The 20841-nt window shown below is 42.9% G+C and overlaps 1 protein-coding gene across 7 annotated transcripts in view; it reads right to left on the reverse strand.

Annotated features, from left to right (window-relative positions):
• LOC106565103 (plasma membrane calcium-transporting ATPase 1) overlaps positions 1-20841 on the reverse strand; it is a 165705-nt gene that overhangs the window by 51794 nt on the left and 93070 nt on the right. For 5 of the 7 annotated variants that reach the window (XM_014131832.2, XM_045691507.1, XM_014131831.2 and 2 more), the window contains exons 6-13: positions 19545-19670; positions 17376-17411; positions 14287-14469; positions 12727-12941; positions 12351-12593; positions 11661-11795; positions 11345-11454; positions 10982-11219 (exon numbers count right to left, since the gene is read on the reverse strand). In XM_014131832.2, coding sequence (XP_013987307.1) covers positions 10982-11219; positions 11345-11454; positions 11661-11795; positions 12351-12593; positions 12727-12941; positions 14287-14469; positions 17376-17411; positions 19545-19670 — 1286 coding nt within the window. The remainder of the gene's footprint in view (positions 1-10981; positions 11220-11344; positions 11455-11660; positions 11796-12350; positions 12594-12726; positions 12942-14286; positions 14470-17375; positions 17412-19544; positions 19671-20841) is intronic. The other 2 variants (XM_014131834.2, XM_045691506.1) reach the window with 1 other exon arrangement.

The following is a 20841-nucleotide window of genomic DNA, read 5'->3' on the forward strand; positions in this document are numbered from 1 at the left end:
CAACTATCAATTTTGACAGAAAACTCAGCAAAATAGATAGGATCTTTAAACCATGGAAAGGGAAAGATCTGTCCATCTATGGGAAATGTACACTGATTAATTCTCTAGTGATATCACAGTTTACATCTCTATTCATGGCTCTACCAACTCCAGGAGAATATTTTTTCAAGAATATTGCATTTTATTTGGAATAAAGTAAAATGGGTATTTTTATGAGTTTGGAGGGCGAGAACGAATAAATATCAAGACATTCAACCTCTCTCTTAAAGCTTATATTATACTGAAACTATATCTAAATCCAAACTGGTTTTCCAGCAGGCGACTAAGTGGCACATCCGATGTTTAAAAGGGGGCTCTTTGCTGTTATATAGATTAAAACGATCAATTTCCAGTGGATTGGAACCCTGTTTAAAGTATTCTTATTTTTAAATGAAGCTATACAGAGTTTTCTAAAATTACAATTAATCCTCCAGAAGAGGCAGAAATGTCCTTGTTTTTGAAAGAAAATCAATTTTTTGGGCCATTAACCTAACATCAAATTGATCAGAAATACAGTGTAGACATTGTTAATGTTGTAAATTACTATTATAGCTGGAAACGGCTGATTTTTTAAATGGAATATCTACATAGGCATACAGAGGCCCATTATAAGCAACCATCACTCCTGTGTTCCAATGGCAGGTTGTGTTAGCTAATTCAAGTTTAGCATTTTAAAAGGCTAATTGATCATTAGAAAACCATTTTGCAATTATGTTAACACAGCTGAAAACTGTTGTTTTGATTAAAGACGCAATAAAATTGGCCTTCTTTAGACTAGTTGAGTATCTGAAGCATTGTGGGTTCGATTACAGGCTCAAAATGGCTAGAAACAAAGAACTTTCTTCTGAAACTCGTCAGTCTATTCTTGTACTGAGAAATGAAGGATATTCCATGCAAGAAAATGCCAAGAAACTGAAGATCTCATACAATGCTGTGTACTACTCCCTTCACAGAACAGAGCAAACTGGCTCTAACCAGAATAGAAAGGAGTGTGAGGCCCCGGTTCACAACTGAGCAAGAGGACAAGTACATTAGAGTGCCTAGTTTGAGAAACAGATGCCTCACAAGTCCTCAATTGTCAGCTTCCTTAAATAGTACCCGCAAAACACCAGTCTCAACGTCAACCATGAAGAGGCGACTCCGGGATGCTGGCCTTCTAGGCAGAGTTCCTCTGTCCAGTGTCTGTTCTTTTGCCCATCTTAATCTTTTCTTTTTATTGGTCAGTCTGAGATATGGCTTTTTCTTTGCAACTCTGCCTAGAAGACCAGCATCCCGGAGTCGCCTCTTCACTGTTGACGTTGAGACTGGTGTTTTGTGGGTACTATTTAATGAAGCTGACAGTTGAGGACTTGTGAGGCGTCTGTTTCTATTTCTAAGTGACCACAAACCTTTGAACGGTAGTGTATATTAGAACAAACAATATGGCTAAACGCCAATGTACTGAGAGAGATGTATAAGAAAGGTATGCTTATGAATGACATTGTAAACAATGACGGTATACAAGCAATTCATCCAGGTGTATGGAAAATATAACCAACTCATCGCAGCTCTGACACAAAAATGGAAAATGCAATGAATTAGTTTGTCTGCCACCAATTAAAAATCCTAAATCCTTAAAATCACTCATGTAAATTGTCAAATGTATCAGTTTCACTTACGGTCAAGAGTGTTGACAACTACGCCGCATAAAATTCAAGATAGTTGTATCAATACCACGGCATTGGGTTTATGAACTGATATACTAAACAATTGATGCATCAATTCGTTCTTTTCAATTTAAGCTATTTTATTGAATTCTCGTCCCACAGAATCAAGAGAGAATCAATAGAGCATCTCTTTTGGTACTGTCCATCAGGAGCTTGTTTTTGGAGTCAGGTCCGGGAATGGTTGTTATGCCATAATATCAGGGCAAGGTTGACCTGCAAACTGTATTGCTGAGGGATTTGAAGGACCACACAGTCAATAGGAAATATAATTGTGTTCTTGGCTAAATTGTTTATTTTTGGGGCAATTTCGTCAGAAATGCTGCAGACTGGGAGGTTCAAGTCCCCAGTGAGACACCATGGGAGAATGGCGGGATGAATTGCGATAAGAAATGGTACAATGACTTATTGGAGAAGATGGGTTGATCTGTGGCTGTCTGAAGGGTGGAATTGATCAGTGTTGGAATAATTATATACACAAATGTACAGTGTAAATGTTTGAGGTCCTCCAATCAGGGGAAAGGGTGGGAATGGGATTATTGTACACTTTGCGTTTCGCTATTTATGTTTTGTGGTTTGGTTTCATGCTGTGAGCAGTGTGTGTGCTGGTCCTGGTAGTTATGGGTGCGCTCCACCCGGGCGGTGCTTGGTTTTTCCTGCCTTTGGAAAATCCCTTTGGGCCAGGGCCTTGCTGGTGTCTCGGGGTGGGTGGGGGCGAGCGCACCATCTGACCAGAGCACCCACTGATGGGAGCAGCCATTTTTATTGTCTGTTTTGTATTATTGCTTGAAAAAAGAAATATATATAAAATTCGAAACAACTCACGGACCTACGATCACTAACTCTCCAATGTTCCACATATATGGCCTTTAGTCAAAACCATGATAACATCCCTGATACTTTGCATTTTCCCTCAGTAATGCATTTGAATAATAAAACGACACAGGTGTCCTTTCCTCATTTATCATGGAAATGAAGTGTTCCTCATCTCCATAATTAATGGATGGTATTAGTAAATCTTCTACATACCAGCAGCTCATTTCAGAGACGCTGCTGTCATGAAAGATCAGCACTAAAGTGCACAGGCATTATACTGGCTGCTACAGAACAGCATCTTTCATCTAGCAGCTAGTCGCCCTTTCCTTCCAACTCTATTGGGAAATGGTAGAGTCAGTCACCCACTGGCTACGAAGCTATTTCCATCCACTCTTATCTGCTGCTGCTTGACATTCAAAACTCTAATGACTATCAGTCAGTCACGTGAAGAACACAGCAAGTGGCGGTCGGGCGGAGCAAGGAACTAATATGGCACAGTTACACTCTCAAAAATGGCTATATTAGATTTACATAATGCTGTTTTCACCAAAGTTCAGTGGGTTCGGCACACTGTCTGCCATATTGGCACCAAATGCTCTGTGATATTACATTTGAATTCTAATTATCAGGCTTACGGGCAATATGGCTCTGGCTGGAGCTATAGAGAATACTTTTTCGGAGACAACGGGGTCATTTCAGTCCTCTAGGGCCGCAGTAGAGTGAGGTGGTGTGTTCAGCTGGGGGGCATCCTAATAAAATACTAGGGCTTCACTGAATGGGCTTCACTGAATGGGCTTCACTTACATGTGATGTGTGTGTGTATGTCTGTGTGTGAGACTGTACGCATGTGTCTGTGTGTGCAGATGAGCTTTTCCATCATACTGGCTGCTTGCAGTTATCGTAGCATAGCAGAACTTGGATCACTGCATCACTGGCTTTATAACATTGATTTGAACATTTTGATTTGAAACATTGTTAATATCAGTGTCATATGCCCTAGTAAGCAATTATAGTGCCTGTAACTGTATTTAGACATAGCCTATTTAAAAAAAGTTGTGGTTTTGTTTTGATTATAATTTTAGGCCTTATCAATAGTGCATTTAATCGTGCTTGTTGACAACGTTTGTCATGTCCATGGTATGTCCACGGAACCTGGAACAAAATTGATCCATACTGTTCCGGAACAGAACCGTTCTTTTAAAAGCATGGCAACCGGTTAATAATGTTATTTTACGTTCCAGGTATTTTTTTTCTAGTCCCACAACAAAATGCAACAAAGCGCCTTTGCAAAGCGTATTTAGGCTACCTGCACCTCCCCCCTCCGAATCATAGGCTACTTTACTGACATTACAAGCTTGATTCAGAAGATGGGGAGAGAGATTTTCTATTAGCTAGAGAAGAATGGATAAACGCTTGTTAATGATACTATAGGGCTAGTTATCACTTTTCATTTAGTTGGATTTATTAACTACAAAAAAATAAGACGTGTGTTTAATTCTGGTGCCGCTCTGCACACACAAGCGTGTTAGCTAGCCAGTTCAAAGGACATTCTGATATTAAGGCAACAGACTATGGCGGCTTTTACGCATATTCAAACTTTTCACAGAAGCTGGACAAAGATCTAACATAAAGAGAAAAGGAGAATGTCCACTCACTGCTCCCAAATGTAATGTTTTATAAACATTATGGAACCATCTTACAGAACGCATTAACACATTCTCATCATAAAGCTAGGACTGTGAATTATTCTAAGAAATGTGCAGCACATGTTGAATTAAACTGTCTCCCTCTCACTCTAATATTGAATATCTTACTCCTTCTACAGCCAAGAGACTCAAACTAATCTTTGGGCTTCTTTAAATCTTCTTTCCTCTCCTCTCCCCTCTTTCACGGTCTTATCCATCCCCCCTTCTCTTCTTTATTCCCTCTCCTCCACTTTTCTCTCCTTTCCCTCTCCTCTCTCTCCTCAAATTAAATGAGAAACAACCAATAAGTATTTTTTTTTATATATATTATTTTTTAAAACAAAAACAATATTTCTTAGTAGGTTGGGGTCAGAAGCATGATATTATAAAATCTGCAGGATAAAAAAAAAGACTTGACGCATTGCAGTTGAATCAGCTTTCGTTATTGTAGCCTAGGCCCAGAGTAAAGGAGGGAGGGCTTGGTTTTTAGTCATGTGAAATGGAAAACGAGCAATTGTTTCAAGAAAATTACTTCTAAATACAAGGGTCACCATCATCATCTCATCTCTTGTTCCATGATGGGCATATGGACACATGTAGCCTACATGGACTTTTTATTTTTACGCACGTCCAAAACGGGAGCTTGCAAAAATAATGTAGGCCTACAATACAGCGATAGAAATGGGATGTCCGCTCACTGTTTTGCTGCTCCCAAACTTGATCTTTTAATAAAGCATTGGTGATTAAAGGGATAATCCACCCCAAAACACTAATTCCTATGATTACCAATGTTAAAAGGTGCTCTTTGCAGGTATCGCTCCGCCATTTCCTGGTTGCTAAAATTCTAATAGTTCGCCAAATTTCAGTTTAAGCAAGTATAGTATAGAGAATCATTGTACCATCTAAACCGCCGTGAAATATATTTTCCATAACCAAAACTATTGCATTTTCAGCTGTTTGACGCTGGTGTCCAAAACCAAAAGTAAAAGACACAAAAATGAAATGTAAGAACTGGAAGCATAGAAACAGTGCACATAGAACATATCTACCAGTTCTTAGACTTGCTTTCAATGCGAATTACATCTATAATTCACATTTCTATGTGAATTTGGTCAGGTCAGCCAAAAAGTTACATATTGAAGCTTTAATTAAATAAGCTTTTTTGTGAACACATGTTTTGTTTATGTCGTTACAACAAGGATGGTAGCAACATGTGAAAATCATTGTGGAAATCTGTTGCAGCTCAATTTGATTACAAAACCCACAATGCAATGCTCTCTCTCTGGGCTGGCTGGCTAACTAGCTAGCAAACGTAGCTACACTAGGGTGACCAAACGGGGACAGTCCCCGTTTTTGGTGGCCTGTCCCTGACTGGAGATGTCCCCGGAAATGTCCCCGTTTTTAACTGTGTGTTCAAAACAGACCGCAAAGTGAAATAATATTTTACGTGGCAAGAAAGACCGGGCAACAGAGCCTACCGGTTGACGTCTCAATCGCGTTGTGCTTGTTTTAGCCAACAGAGGGGGTTGCTCGCTAAAGCAGCTTCATTCACTCTTCTTCTTCTACTACTAACTACTTATTCAAGCTAGTTTTAGAGAAAACTGCTGTGGAAAACTCGGCCAGAAGCTATTAAGTGTCAAGTGAATCCACAAAATCACCACAAACGTCTTTTCAAGCCCGGTAAGTTACAATCATTTGAGATACTAGCTAGTGATGTTATGTCACAATTTATTATATAGATAGACGATTTGCTCTATAAGGTTTTAAATAAATTATGCTAGCTAACGTTAGCTATGTAGACTAAGTTAGCTAGCTACTGTCATGGTAGCTACGTTATGATTATATTAAATTAATGGATAACATTAGCATAATGTTTTCTGTTAGAGAGTGCAGAGGGGGAAGACTGGATAGGAAGAAGAGTGAAGGAGATAGAGGAGACAAGGTAAAAATATTATTACAGAGCCTGACAATTTATTATTCCAAACAATGGAGTCAAGCAATGGGAATCTGTTAACCAAAGAATTGTATCTAATAGTGCACTATTTATTATTAAAGATTGGAGTGGAAGGAGAAGAGAGTGAGAAGGAACAATTAAGGGAGTAAAAAGAGTGAAACGAGGAGTGTAGAAGAGTGAGGTGGAAAGGAAGAAAGAGAAGGAAGATGAGTGAAGACAGGAGGAGAAAGATAGGAGAAGAAAAAGTTGAGAGTAAGAAAAGTGACAAGTAGAGTGAAGAAGAGCAGACAGAGGAGGTACAATAGCTCTTTCCAAGAAACAGAAATGCCAGTTTAATGACAACATGATGAAAGAATTTCCATTTATACGCTCAGGTCAAGAATGGTTCACTGCACGCTTTGTAATTCCTCTTTTTCAATTGGCAGCGGGGAAAGAACGGCAGTGGTAGAACATTAAAAGATGAAAAAGCATAAATCCTCTCCGATTGTCCATGTTGGTATGCCCTCTGTCACCACATTCTTCAAGAAGGTAGAGCCTTCCCAAGAAGAATATGATTTAGCTGTGCAGGAGGGTGTCTTTGCATACCACACTATGCGACACAATCATTGTTACAGATCTATGGACTGCCCAGCACAACTGACACGGAAGCTTTAGATCAGGTTGAATTTGTGTACCTGTCCATTGACGCGTCCAATCATAGACATGTAAAGCTGCTGACAATAGTAGTCAGATATTGTAAGATACATGATGGCAGCACATCTGTGGAAACAAAACTGCTTGATTTTGTTGAATTGAAAGGAGAAACAGCAGAGGAAATTGCAGCTGAGGTCCTGGTGGTCATCCAAAAATGTAATCTGCAAAACAAAGTCGTGGCATTCTCTGCCGACAACACAAATACCAACTTTGGAGGACTGAAGAGACTGGGGAGGGTCAATGTCTATACCAAATGTTAAAAATGCTCTGCAGCGGGAGGTGATTGACTTAGGTTGTCCTGCCCACATCATTCATTACACAGCCAGAACATATTTGCATATGATTCCCCTTGATGTTGAGGAGCTGCTCAAAGATATTTTCATATTTTTATATTTTCACCATCAGAGTAGAAAAACTGAAAAGAGCTTTTGTGAGTTTGCCAGGAGTACCATAACATTTTATTACACAATGTTCGCTAGCTGTCCATGCTCCCTGCTCTAGAAAGAGTGCTGAAAATGTATGTGCCATTGAAATCCTTTTTTCTTTCTGAAGACAAATTCCCTGTTGTCCTGTGAACAATGTTTGAAGATAGACTGACTGAACTTTGCCTGGCCTTTGTCCATGGAAACTTGACCGTATTCAGTGACACGATCAAGATGCTTGAAGGCCAGGACCGCTGTGCTGTGGAGTCAGCTGCAATTCTGAGAAACGTTGAGGCAAAATTGACTGCAAGACGTGATGACAACTTCATTCCAGTTTTGGTCAGAGGACTTCTGAGAGAGCTAGAGGAAAACAGAGCAATGTCTAAAGAGAGCTTTCTCAAAACATCCCACTCATTCTTCACTATGGCTGTGAACTACTTGCAAGCAAAGATTTGCATTGTCTCCGCTTAAAAAGGCAAACTTAGCATGAAGAGATCCAGAAGGCAGCAGCCACACTGCAGGAAAAATGCCCCAATGTGACCATCAATGAGGATGCATTGTTTGACGAGGTTACTGGCCTGCAAGAGTTCCTAAAGAGGGGATCGCTTGATGAATGGAGAACATCTGAGAAACCGCTTAGTCAGAGATGGAGCACGGTGGTTACCCACTTCAAAGAGAACGACATCCCACACACTAACCTGGCTAGATTAGCGTCTGTTGTCATGTGCTTACCTGGAAGTAACGCATCAGTCGAGAGAGTGTTCTCCCAAATGAATGATATTTACAGCAGCAAGAAATAGGTTCACTGTTCCTACCATCAAGGCCATGCTTATTGTGAAGACAAACTTCAACCTCCCCTGCCAGGAGTTCATGGAGAAGCTGGCCAAAGACAGTAATCCTGAAGAAAATATATTCTTCTGAGAAATATGCAGATTAGGTTGGTATAAGTATATTATGTAGTTACCAATCTCCTCATCATCTTATTTCTTTATTATGTTGTTAATTAAGTATTATTATTATTTTTTTTAAGTATTTCACATATACTATTTTCTCTGTTTTTTCAATTTTGCTCATGTTCTCTTCTGCTCTTATTCAACCCAGACTACCAGGAGCACTGAATGGCTGTTCAGATCGGACAGTTCTGTCTTGTCTGTAGTGTTTCTGTAATATAGTTGTTTTCTCTATCACAGTGTGCCTGTTAGACTAAATACATGAAACCCGGAATTGTCCCCCTTTTTTATTTCATAGATAATAACATTGGATATTTTAATGACATATTGACCGCCGAACTGGAAATGTCCCCGGTTTTCCATTTCAGAAATTTGGTCACCTTAAGCTACACACAATAATACCAAAGTCAATATCAGCATGTGAAGTAGCTAGCTAGCTGTAAAATCGCCTAAAGAAACTGCGCTATAAATGTAGGAGTCTCTCTCACAGAGTTCAACTCACAGTTGCTATGGCAACATCAGCCCTTTCCCACATTTCTCACAGACACACTGGCAGCTTCATTAAATAGTACCCGCAAAACACCAGTCTCAACGTCAACAGTGAAGAGGCGACTCCGGGATGCTGGCCTTCTAGGCTGAGTTGCAAAGAAGGCACCATATCTCAGACTGGCCAGAAAAAATTAAAGATTAAGATTGGCAAAAGAACACAGACACTGGACAGAGGAACTCTGCCTAGAAGGCCAGCATCCCGGAGTCGTCTCTTCACTTTTGACGTTGAGACTGGTGTTTTGCGGGTACTATTTAATGAAGCTGCCAGTTGAGGACCTGGGAGGAGTCTGTTTCTCAAAACTGTCCTCTTGCTCAGTTGTGCACCGGGGCCTCCCACTCTTTCTATTCTGGTTAGAGCCATTTTGCGCTGTTCTGTGAAGGGCGTAGTACACAGCATTGTACGAGATCTTCAGTTTCTTGGCAATTTCTTGCATGGAATAGCCTTCATTTCTCAGAACAAGAATAGACTGACGAGTTTCAGACAAAAGTCTTTGTTTCTAGCCATTTTGATCCTGTAATCGAACCCACAAATGCTGATGCTCCAGATACTCAACTAGTCTAAAGGCCAGTTTTATTGCTTCTTTAATCAGAACAACAGTTTTCAGCTGTGCTAACGTAATTGGAAAATGGTTTCTTAATGATCAATTAGCCTTTTAAAATGATAAACTTGGATTAGCTAACACAACGTGCCATTGGAACACAGGAGTGATGGTTGCTGATAATGGGCCTCTGTACACCTATGTAGATATGTGTATGGACAGCCCTTCAAGTTTGGGGATTCGGCTATTTCAGCCACACCCATTGCTGACAGGTGTATAAAATCGAGCACACTCCATAAACAAACATTGGCAGTAGAATGGCCAAGTCAGTTCATAAAATTTCTGCCCTGCTTGCGGTGCCCCAGTGAACTGCAATTGCTGTTATTGTGAAGTGGAAACATCTAGGAGCAACAACGGCTCAGCTGTGACGTGGTAGGCCACAAAATCTCATAGAACGGGACCACTGAGTGCTGAAGTGCGTAGCATAAAAATCGTCTGTCCTCGGTTGCAACACTAACTACTGAGTTCCAAACTGCCTCTGGAAGCAATGTCAGCAGAAGATCTGTTCGTCGGGAGCTTCATGAAATGGGTTTCCATGGCAGAGCAGCCACACACAAGCCCAAGATCACCATGCACAATGCCAAACGTCAGCTGGAGTGGTGTAAAGCTCGCCACCATTGGACTCTGGAGCAGTGGAAACGCGTTCTCTGGAGTGATGAATCATGCTTTACCATCTGGCAGTCCAAAGGACGAATCTGGGTTTGGTGGATGCCCGGAGAACGCTACCTGCCTCAATGCATAGTGCCAACTGTAAAGTTTGGTAGAGGAGGAATAATGGTCTGGGGCTGATTTTCCATGGTTCGGGCTAGGCCCCTTAGCTACAGTATACAATTAATCTAGACGATTCTGTGCCTCACACTTTGGCAACGGCCCTTTCCTGTTTCAGCATGACAATGCCCCTATGCACAAAGCGAGGTACATACAGAAATGGTTTGTCGACATTGGTGTGGAAGAACTTGACTGGCCTTCGCAGAGCCCTGACCTCAACCACATCGAACACCTTTGGGATTGATTGGAACGTCAACTGCGAGCCAGGCCTAACATCAGTGCTTGACATCAATGCCCGACCTCACTAATGCTCTTGTGGCTGAATGGAAGCAAATCCCAGCAACAATGTTCCAACATCTAGTGGAAGCCTGCCCAGAAAAATGGAGGCTGTTATAGCAGCAAAGGAGGGACCAACTCCATATTAATGCCCATGATTTTGCAATGAGACGAGACGAGCAGCAGATACGTTTTTTTTTAAAGCTACAAATCCAAATAATTCTGATTAAATGAATCAATAAGGTAGTACATAACAATTCATTACAAGACTTGCACCGCCTTAGCGCCAGCTGAAAATATAGCCCCCGTACATTGGGTTTCATGTGGACAACCTCCACACAACCTCCAGTCAACCTCCCGACAACACCCTACACAGCTAATCTAAGCAGTGTCCAGCCATATCCAACCTCAGCTCTGAAGGGATCAACTACAAAAATCCCACAATTATTTATGCACTTTCTGATCAAGCTGAGGGTGTCCACCAGTGTGTGTTTTGTTTATACAGAATACGTCTTTCTGTGTCCCACCTCATGTCTGACGGGATCCTCGATGCCGACCACACAGATGCAGGTGAGCTCATCGAGGATGTCGGCCTCGTTGTCCCAGTCTGGTTCTCCTGCCTCAGCAGGGAAGTCCCTGTAGGCCACACAGATTGTCCTCAGACCGTCACAGGCCATGGGCTCAATCACGTTCTTTACCATCTCATCGCGGTCCTTAGGCTTGAAGATACGTGGCTCCCCATTCGTGTTCAGGATATGAGAACATCTAGGAGAGGGAAGGGGGAGAGATGTTTAACTCATCACAGATGATCAACTCCATCTTTCTGTTTATCTATCTCTGTGTATCCGTTCATCAGTGAAAGACAAGACCAATCTCCCTCCCTTCCGTACTTGCGTAGGACGATCTCGGAAGCTCCCTTGCTGTACATGCGGAAGCCACTACCGTCTGTGTTCTTCAGCACCGTGCTCATGCTCTTACGGGACGAGTTGAAGGTGTACACCTTGAAACACACCACATCAGTTATAACTATCATGTTACACTATATTATTATAGTACAGTAGTGTGTGTATAAGTTAGCTCTCTGTAAGAATAATGGGTAGTAGGTTATTTGAACATTTTGTCTTGGGGCCACAGGGAACAAAACACACATATACATATATTAGATAGCCAAGTTACAGATTGCACCATTTTCAAGCAGCTACACACCTTGTACAGATTCTCTTCAGGAATCTCGTCCCTGATTGGCTGGTAGTCTCTCTTCAGCTCCAGCACGAAGCCCAATAGGGAGCACTCTGTCTTGTTGCCGACGTGGCGGGGCAGACCTCCCTCCTTCTCTGGGGACTGGAGCAGCAAAAACGTTACACATACCCTACATACTGTATCCTGTAACATACTGTATCCTACCAACATGTATATTTCATGAAGACATACAGTAAAAGGGACATTGAGACATGCATCGTATAGAGTGTAAAAGCAACCATGTAGATATGCACTAGAGAAGAAGACACTACGCTGTCGTTTGGATGTGCACACACTGTGTAGAGATAGGGTGGTGATCCATATGTCGGGGCGCTACGCTCCAAGGAACGAGCGAAGATGAGTGAGGGCTACTCCTAAGGGCTATTTAAAGCCTGGGTCTTCCATCTTGTGTGATTATCTGAAATGGTGTTGATGGGCTGATGAATGAATGGATGGAAGGCAGCATACATTTTTCTGAAATGCCATTATGGACCATTACTGGAGACTGGGACGATATTAGCGTGTGCTTCATGTCTGCGTGTGTGTGTATATGCGTGCGTGATAGTGAGAGGTGAAGGTTTATCGTGAGTGCTTGTTCAATTTGAGGTTGCGCGTGTAAGTGTACAGTGTGTGTGTGTGTGTGTGTGTCTCTCTTACCAGAATCTTAGTAGTATAGGCTGAGTTGATGGCGATGCTGTTGACCATGACTTCCAGAGTGAATGGTTTGATGACGTCAGGTTCCGGTACTTTCTTGTAGTGTGTGTCTCCCACGTAGGCCTGCACCACAGTCATACGGTTCATGGTGAGGGTGCCTGTCTTGTCAGAGCAGATGGTGGTAGCGTTCCCCATGGTCTCGCACGCATCCAGGTGACGCACCAGGTTATTGTCCTTCATCATTTTCTACACAGGGGACAAGATAGACAGTAGAGGTTAGAGCTGTGTGTGTGTGTACCTGACAGAGTAAGTCTGGGAGATGGTGACAGCTAGCGGCAGCCCCTCTGGCACTGCCACTACCAGCATCGTGTGTGTGTACCTTGACAGAGTAGGCCAAAGAGATGGTGACAGCTAGGGGCAGTCCCTCAGGTACAGCAACCACCAGAACAGTGACTCCGATGATGAAGAACTTGACAAAGTACTGGATATAGATGGGGGTACACTCCTTCAGCCATGGGCGACCCTGCACCCCGAACGTGTCAATCACGAAGTACAGGATGAGAATGATCACCGTCACAGCTGACATGATCAGACCTGGGCATAGGAAACAAAGTAGACAGTTGCAATCTGGCTGTCAAATCCAGGAGAAGGCATATATGAACGATGATGTGTATGTGTGTCCTAATGTTTTTAATACCTTCTCCGCCTTCCCAATCCGCATCGTCTGTCTCTGTGTGTCTCTGTGTATTTCTGTCTGTGTGTGCTCGATAGTGTTGTCACGACACCAGATCTTTCTATTTTGAGTTTAATATCAGGATACTCGACAACGTCACAATATCAGATACCAAAACGATATCACGGCCAAAAAAAGTCACAGAATGGCACTTCTAGACAGATCTTTTGAGTTCAATATCATTACATTAAGTTTTTGAATGTATAAATTAATGAATCCATTATACAATCAATCTAACTACATAACAATATAATGGTAATCATTTATATCAATGGTAAATCTCTATTGATAAACTGGGTAAATCAAGATGTAGCAATACAGGTGAATGCATATTCAATAGGAGTGTGCACATGCATTGAGTTATTGAGCTTGTTGTGTGTGATGGTCACTCTGACAGAGCTCCAGAGTTCCTCTGGGGAGATGGGAGAACCTTCCAGAAGGACAACCATCTCTGCAAGCCTTGATGGTAGAGTGGCCAGATGGAAGCCACTCTTCAGTAAAAAGCACATGATAGCCCGCTTGGAGTTTGCCAAAAGGCACCTAAAGGACTCTCAGACCATGAGAAACAAGATTCTCTGCTCTGATGAAACCAAGATTGAACTCTTTTGCCTGAATGCCAAGCGTCACCTGGCACCATCCCTATGGTGAAGCATGGTGGTGGCAGCATCATGCTGTGGGGATGTTTTTCAGTGGCAGGGACTAGGAGATTAGTCAGGATCGAGGGAAAGATGAGCGGCGCAAAGTACAGAGAGATCCTTGATGAAAGCCACCTGCTCCAGAGTGCTCAGGAACTCCGACTGGGGCGAACCCTAAGCATACAGGCAAGACAATGCAGGAGTGGCATCAGGACAAGTCTCTGAATGATCATGAGTGACCCAGCCAGAGCCCAGACTTGAACCCGATTGAACATCTCTGGAGAGACCTGAAAATAGCTGTGCAGCGACGCTCCCCATCCAACCTGACAGATCTTGAGAGGATCTGCAGAGAAGAATAGGAGAAACTCCCCAAACACAGGTGTGCCAAGCTTGCTGCGTTATACCCAAGAAGCCACAAGGCTCTCTAAACACAGTTTTTGCTTTGTCATTATGGGGTATTGTGTGTAGATTGAGAAAAATTTTTTTATTTGAATACGGCTGTAACGTATATCGGTTTATGTCCATCTGTGTGTGTGTCCGTGTAAGTGTGTATCTCCGCCTCGGTCCTCACCTGCCTTCCCGATCTGCACGGCCAGTTTGGTGAGTTTGCCCTGCAGCACAGACTTCTCCTTCTTGTTGACCTGAACCTTCTTCACCCGTTTCACCTCCACCTCAGGCTCCTTCTCCTCAGACTCAACCGCCTCGTCACTCTTCAGGGGCTGGATCTCCAGGGCAATGCCGTCCTGGGTCTTAGCTATTGGATAGGGTAAAGGGATGGGGAAAATGGATGGGTGGGATAGAGGGAGGGGGAAAAGGGAAGTGGGATAGAGGGAGGTGGAGTGGGAGGTTGAGCGGAGGGAAGCATTTAGTAGTGGTGTGGGGAAGGTTTGGGGGGGGTTAAGATAGATAGTGATATGAGGTTGAAGATGATTGGTGGTGAGGTTTTGTTGGGTCGTGGAGAGGAGCAGCAACAGTAAGGGGATCAAGGAGGGGTTGGGGTGAAGGGCAGAGAGACACAGAGAGGTTGTGGTTCAGTTACGGTTGGAAGAGAGACAGAGACACAGTCAGTCACCAAACCACCAGACTCAGGTCCTGAACAGTGATCCACTGAAACAACTCCGCAGTGGATCACTTAGATCTCTTTAACCAGAACAAACCCCTTAAGGTGATCAACACTGATGTTATTATGTGTTGTTACCTGTCAGTTTGATGGAGAGTTCAGCAATGTGATGTATTCGTCATTAAAGGAAAATTGGTATTAAAAAAATTAATCGACTGATTGTTTAAGTACTCTTATGCATAAATGAAACATGAAAGAAGGAAGGTATTGGAAAGAGTAAACACATAGCACAGAATTCAGCAGGAAATGCTTGAGATAAAAGGATTTAATGATACAAAACTGATTTAAAGCAGCAATTTAACGATTATACAACTTGTCCCAGAGTCTATGGAGACATTTTTACAGCATTCATATAAAACAGAGAATAGATTCAGAACAAGAGATACAGGTTGTACATTTTACAAATGGTTCCTTGTCGGGGGATTGTCAACTGAACATTTTCACCTCTGCTACAGAGCTCAGTCATGTTTTACATACGCAAATATGAGATTTGCATTTCACCACTTCATCAGCTTAGATTTGCACTGTTTGTTCTCTGGGAGCATTGTGATCTCTGTGTTTCATCTTCATTCTGCCAACAACCTGGCACTGCGACAAGTCACTATATCTATTTTACAGTATAAATAATCCACAATATCTAAGGGTGAGTATAATAAAGGTGATAAAGTAAAGGATGAATAAAGATATCAGTATTCTATGGTAATCAGTGCCTTATGCATTGTTTTGGATTCCATTTGTGGCACATGCAACACTCAACACGAGTCAGTTCACACAAAAGCAGTACATTCACAATCTAGCAGGATCATTTTGTACCGTCTACTTATGTTGTTTTTGCCTTGATAATATGACTTTACATGAGTCCCCCTGTACGGAGCAGAACAGGCCACCAGTCTCAACACAAAACCCATTAGAACAGACCAGAATAAACACAGCCACACACTGACTGGACTGGCAGACGGACGGACTGACTCACGCACAGCACTTACAAACGCAGCACGGACCACGCACCACGACGAAGAAGGGGGGCGAGTGTGTGTCACGAAAAAAAAAACATGTCAACAAACAAAGAAACCGACAAACTGCAAAAAGATACCCAAAAAACCAAGCAGAGCGATACAACCACCACAAAAAGAGAAGGAGGATAAGAAGAGGTAGAAGAGGAGGCTGCAAATCTCCAGAGGTAGTTTTTTTTTTTTGCGAAAGAGAGAGAGACAGAAAGAGAGGTAAACAGTGATAAGAGAGTACGAGACAGCATGAGGTCCTGAGCAACATCCTGGAAAGAGGCAACAGTGAGAGAAATTAAAGAAAAAAGAAACAATAGAGAAACAGAACAGACAACAATCCACAGCCAATTGATACTGTTAGGGTGCAATTCCCACACTGAGCCACTTCCCAGAGCTAATGCAGTCTCCTTAACCCCTCGAGACTCTAGTTCTAGTGTTAGATATTCTAGTATTCTATTATAATTCTGTTAAGATCCCTTCTCTTTTACACTAAGCCCAATCGCTATTACCAAATTCCCAGATCCTTCAAACGTATTTGGAGCATGGTATCATGGGTCCTACAACTCCCATTCCATTACCGCTCTAGAGCCAGAGATGACATCGCGTCCATAAAGCTACACTGGGTTCACTACAATTAAAATATGTAGACATTTTCAGAATATGAATGTTGTGAAGTGAATGCAGGTCAGGTCGACATGTCCCAATTAATTGAATCTTCTCCTGCTCTAGCAATATTTCTCCATGCTAGAAAGGAGAGAAGCTGTTCACTAGTGATAAAGTCCAAGGGTGAGGGGAAAGAGAGGGCAGGAGGGCTGGGGAGGTGTAAGTAGCAGATGCTCAGGCCCTAGGAGGCTGGGGGATGGTAGGGTGTGTGAGGGGGGAGGGGGAGACAAATCTTGGATGAGTTCTGAATGACACGCCACATGGAGGGTGGGAGGGTGAACCCGTCCAGGCCAGGAAAGCTGAAAGAGCTACAACACCCAGGTCCTTTTTTTTATGTATCTGGCCTCTCCACATCTGACGCACGCACACACACATTTAAAAAAAAATAGTATTTTAATTAAACCTTTATTTAACCAGGTCAGTCTTGTTGAGATGAAAATATATGTGGAATGTATCTTTTCAATCTCAACATAGCATGTGAGGATGGTGAAACTTCTAGAACTAACCCTTTTGCAGCTCTGTGAGCGAGATAAAGCTAACCCCATTTAGCTCTATAAGGGATAAAAATCTACTGGAGTTAAATAGCTCTGAATGATATAACTGTAGTCAATAACAGTAATGCTGAACGCTAACCCTAGTTAGCTTAGCGATTGATTGGGTCCTGCTACGGTGGCATTGACGGCCTATCCCCACTTTTCTCTGTGTGCCAGTGGCAGGTGAGAGTTGCATCCTTTCACAGGTAAAGCGAGACGAGAAGAACCTCCCCTTTTCAGCAGGTGGAGGGAAGCGAGAGTGAGAGAGACAGAGTGAGACGGACACGAGACTCCCAGACTGCTGCTGAATGGAGGGGGGAGGGAGGGATGGAGGGGTTACCTTTGTTGCGATTTTCGGGGGGTCCTTGTTTTTTACCTGTTCAGACAGAGAGAGAGAGTGCGGAATGCTGACAACATGGCTTAAAATAAATAAAAAAATCATAAAGCCAAACAGAACAGAAGATCAAAACAATAGAAATTCACATGTGTTGGGGGCTGGAACGGGCCATCAGAGGAGAGAGAGCACTAGTTGGTTTAAGGCTGTAGAGTATAAAGTAGAGCATCCACCCATAGACAGCAGGTCGGTTACTGATGACACTGGGCTCTTGTCTGTTTCAATCAATACATGTGTAACTAAGGGCAGTAAGTTTATACACACACACACACACACACACACACACACACACACACACACACACACACACACACACACACACACACACACACACACACACACACACACACACACCATCCATTTACTCATGCCCTGTCTTGACATTCAGGGAAGCAGTCATTTCAGATTGATGTCAGACAGACGAAGAGGCTGCACTGCCGCAGGTTTTTCATCCTTCTGCCTGAGAGTGGTGGTGAAGAATGGGGGGAGGGGTGTATGTGTCAGTTCAAGATGTGTGTAGCCCTGAAAGGGGGGATGCATGTGGAGATAAGCTGTGTGTGCGCGCGTGTGTGTGTGTGTAGCAGTTGTCAGCAAAATGCCCTGAAGCCTCAGTCGGCCAATACTGCCCCCTCATCTACTCTATGAGTAACTGTGTGTGTGTGTGTGTGTGTGTGTGTGTGTGTGTGTGTGTGTGTGTGTGTGTGTACACGTGTTTGACTTTGTGTGTGTATATATACTTGTTTGACTGTCTTTGTGTGTGTGTGTTTGACTGTATTTGTGTGTGTGTGTATGTGTGTGTGAGCATGAAGGGGAAGTGAGTTTGTGTGTGTGTGTGTGTGTGCATGAAGGGGAAGTGAGTGTGTGTGTGTGTGTGTGTGTGTGTGTGTGTGTGTGTGTGTGTGTGTGTGTGTGTGTGTGTGTGTGTGTGTGTGTGTGTGAGAGAGAGAGAGACTGTGGAGTGGAGGTGACACAGCACTCTTTCTGTTTCCATCCTCTCTGTACACACCTGTCTCAGAGGAAGACAGCCATTTCAACATCTAGTGTGTGTGCCTGTGTTGCAGCCAGTGTGTGTGTGAATGTGTGTGTATCTTGCCTGTACTTGCTCTGATCTACTTTCCTATAAACCCATAACATTAAGATCATGCAGGTGGCGCTCTGCGGTTTCATGAACAATTGAAATCACAGTCTAATCCTGTGATGACATGAGACGCCAATTGGAATGAGTTGTTGCCTTGCAGCTCCCTCCTCTGAGCAGGCACATTCAGCCCCTTTAGAATGAATGCCTGAAGAACTGAAATCTTAGCAAAAAACTCTTACCAAACAGAAAAGAAGACGTAGCAAAGTGTTAGTACGGAACACACGCTTATTAGAGACCATATTGATAGATACACAGATCAAATGTATTGGGAGGCCTTTGTTGTTTAACGCGATCATATCTATCCACGAGCTTCACCACATCAAGTCCTTCGAGAGGTAGATACATGACAGATGTTGAACACATACAGCGATGCCACCGCTTTAGCTCTTCTCACTTCAGCACCTGTGATGTCCTAGATTTAGTAGGTTAAAGTACAGGTTCTGACAATGGCGTTCCAGTGTAGTTAGAACAGATACGAAAGGGAGGGAGGGATGAAGGAGTGGAGAATGAAAGTCTTTTTTATTTTTCTTCTCGCAGTAAGTCTGTGGTATGGACATAAAATGACCACCCATGAACAGAACCACTTCTGGGAAGGAGTGGTCTAGAAAGGGCATTGGCTTGGATGTGAAATATAACACCAAGGATTCGATAAAATAAGGATAGGACAGCGAAGTCAATGAAACTGAGCATTCAGAATGGAACCTCTGGCCTCCATAGTACAGTGTCTATCATGGCCGTCCCATTCTTCTTTACAACATTCTAGAGTTGAACAGACTGTATAGTTACTCAACCTCCCACCAGAATCTTACCTCAGGGAACCAGCAAACAGAGTACTCACGTAGAAAGACCGAGAGAGCTCGGCAGAAAGAAACACAAAGAAAGGAGACAGCTTGTAAAAAAGCAAGTCACTGACTCTCTGTGAACTGTGACCATGGCGACAAGTGTTTGTCAATTGTTTCCTTTTTTCTCCTTCTCACCTTTCTTGATCTTCTTTTCCTCGTCGCTGTCTCCCGCCCCCAGCAGAGTGAAGATGATTCCAGTCTGGGAGTTGAGACCCACCGCAGACACCACCATTCGGCCTGATCCCTCCATCACATGGGTGCCTGGAGGAGGGAGGGAAGGAAAGAGAAATAGAAAGAAAAAGAGAGAGAGAGAGAGAATACTAGCACATAAACAGAAAGGTCATGACTGTGCAACAGTATACTGTATGTATGAATGACTGTACTGTATGTTACTCCATTGTGTCCTCCATTTTCAGTCTCCATATACTACATCACACGCTTTATGTTATCATTAAAGCTAGAATCCTTAGTTGCTACACCAATTTTTGGACTTATAAATTAGTGATATATACCCATTGATTCCTGAAGACTATAACTTATACGTAAATGCCTCATGAGCTTATTTCAACTGTCGTACCCCATCAGAACACGAAGTATAAGATTGTTTTAGACCAATGTTTGTAAACAACGTAAATGTAAACACACTTTGCATAGCATAAAAATATGCTTAAAACTATAATTTGTATATCATGGATGGTCAGCCCTTACATCCATAGCTCTGCCTATGAATTTGAGAGTGGTAACATTTTTTTAGGCCCATCCCACAGCTTTTTACAAAAACAGAAGTGGGATGAAAGCTTTGATAGTTTGAATTGCGGATTCTAGCTTTAAAGGGGCAAAATGGATGTTGCAACTGCATATTACCCCTTTTAAAAGACAAAGTTCCTGCCAGGAATATGTTCCGGGATTCTTCCAACGGCATTGAGGAGTACACTACATCAGTCACTGGCTTTATCAATGAGTGCATCGAGGACGTCGTCCCCACAGTGACTGTACGTTTCTACCCCGACCAAAAGCCATGGATTACAGGCAACATTCGCACTGATCTAAAGGGTAGAGCTGCCGCTTCAAGGAGTGGGACTCTAACCCGGAAAGCTTATAAGAAATCCCACTATGCCCTCAGACGAACCATCAAACAAGCAAAGCTTCAATACAGGACTAAGATCGAATCGTACTACACCAGCTCCGACGCTCGTCGGATGTGGCAGGGCTTGCAAACTATTACAGAGTACAAAGGGAAGCACAGTCAAGAGCTGCCCAGTGACACGAGCCTACCAGACGAGCTAAATAGAGGCAAGTAACACAGAAACATGCATGACAGCATCAGTTGTTCCGACGACAGTGTGATCACGCTCTCCGCAGCCGATGTGAGTAAGACCTTTAAACAGGTCAACATTCACAAGGCTGCAGACGGATTACCAGGACGTGTACC

Source organism: Salmo salar, chromosome ssa12, assembly GCF_905237065.1.
Source record: "Salmo salar chromosome ssa12, Ssal_v3.1, whole genome shotgun sequence".
Classification (NCBI taxonomy): domain Eukaryota; kingdom Metazoa; phylum Chordata; class Actinopteri; order Salmoniformes; family Salmonidae; genus Salmo; species Salmo salar.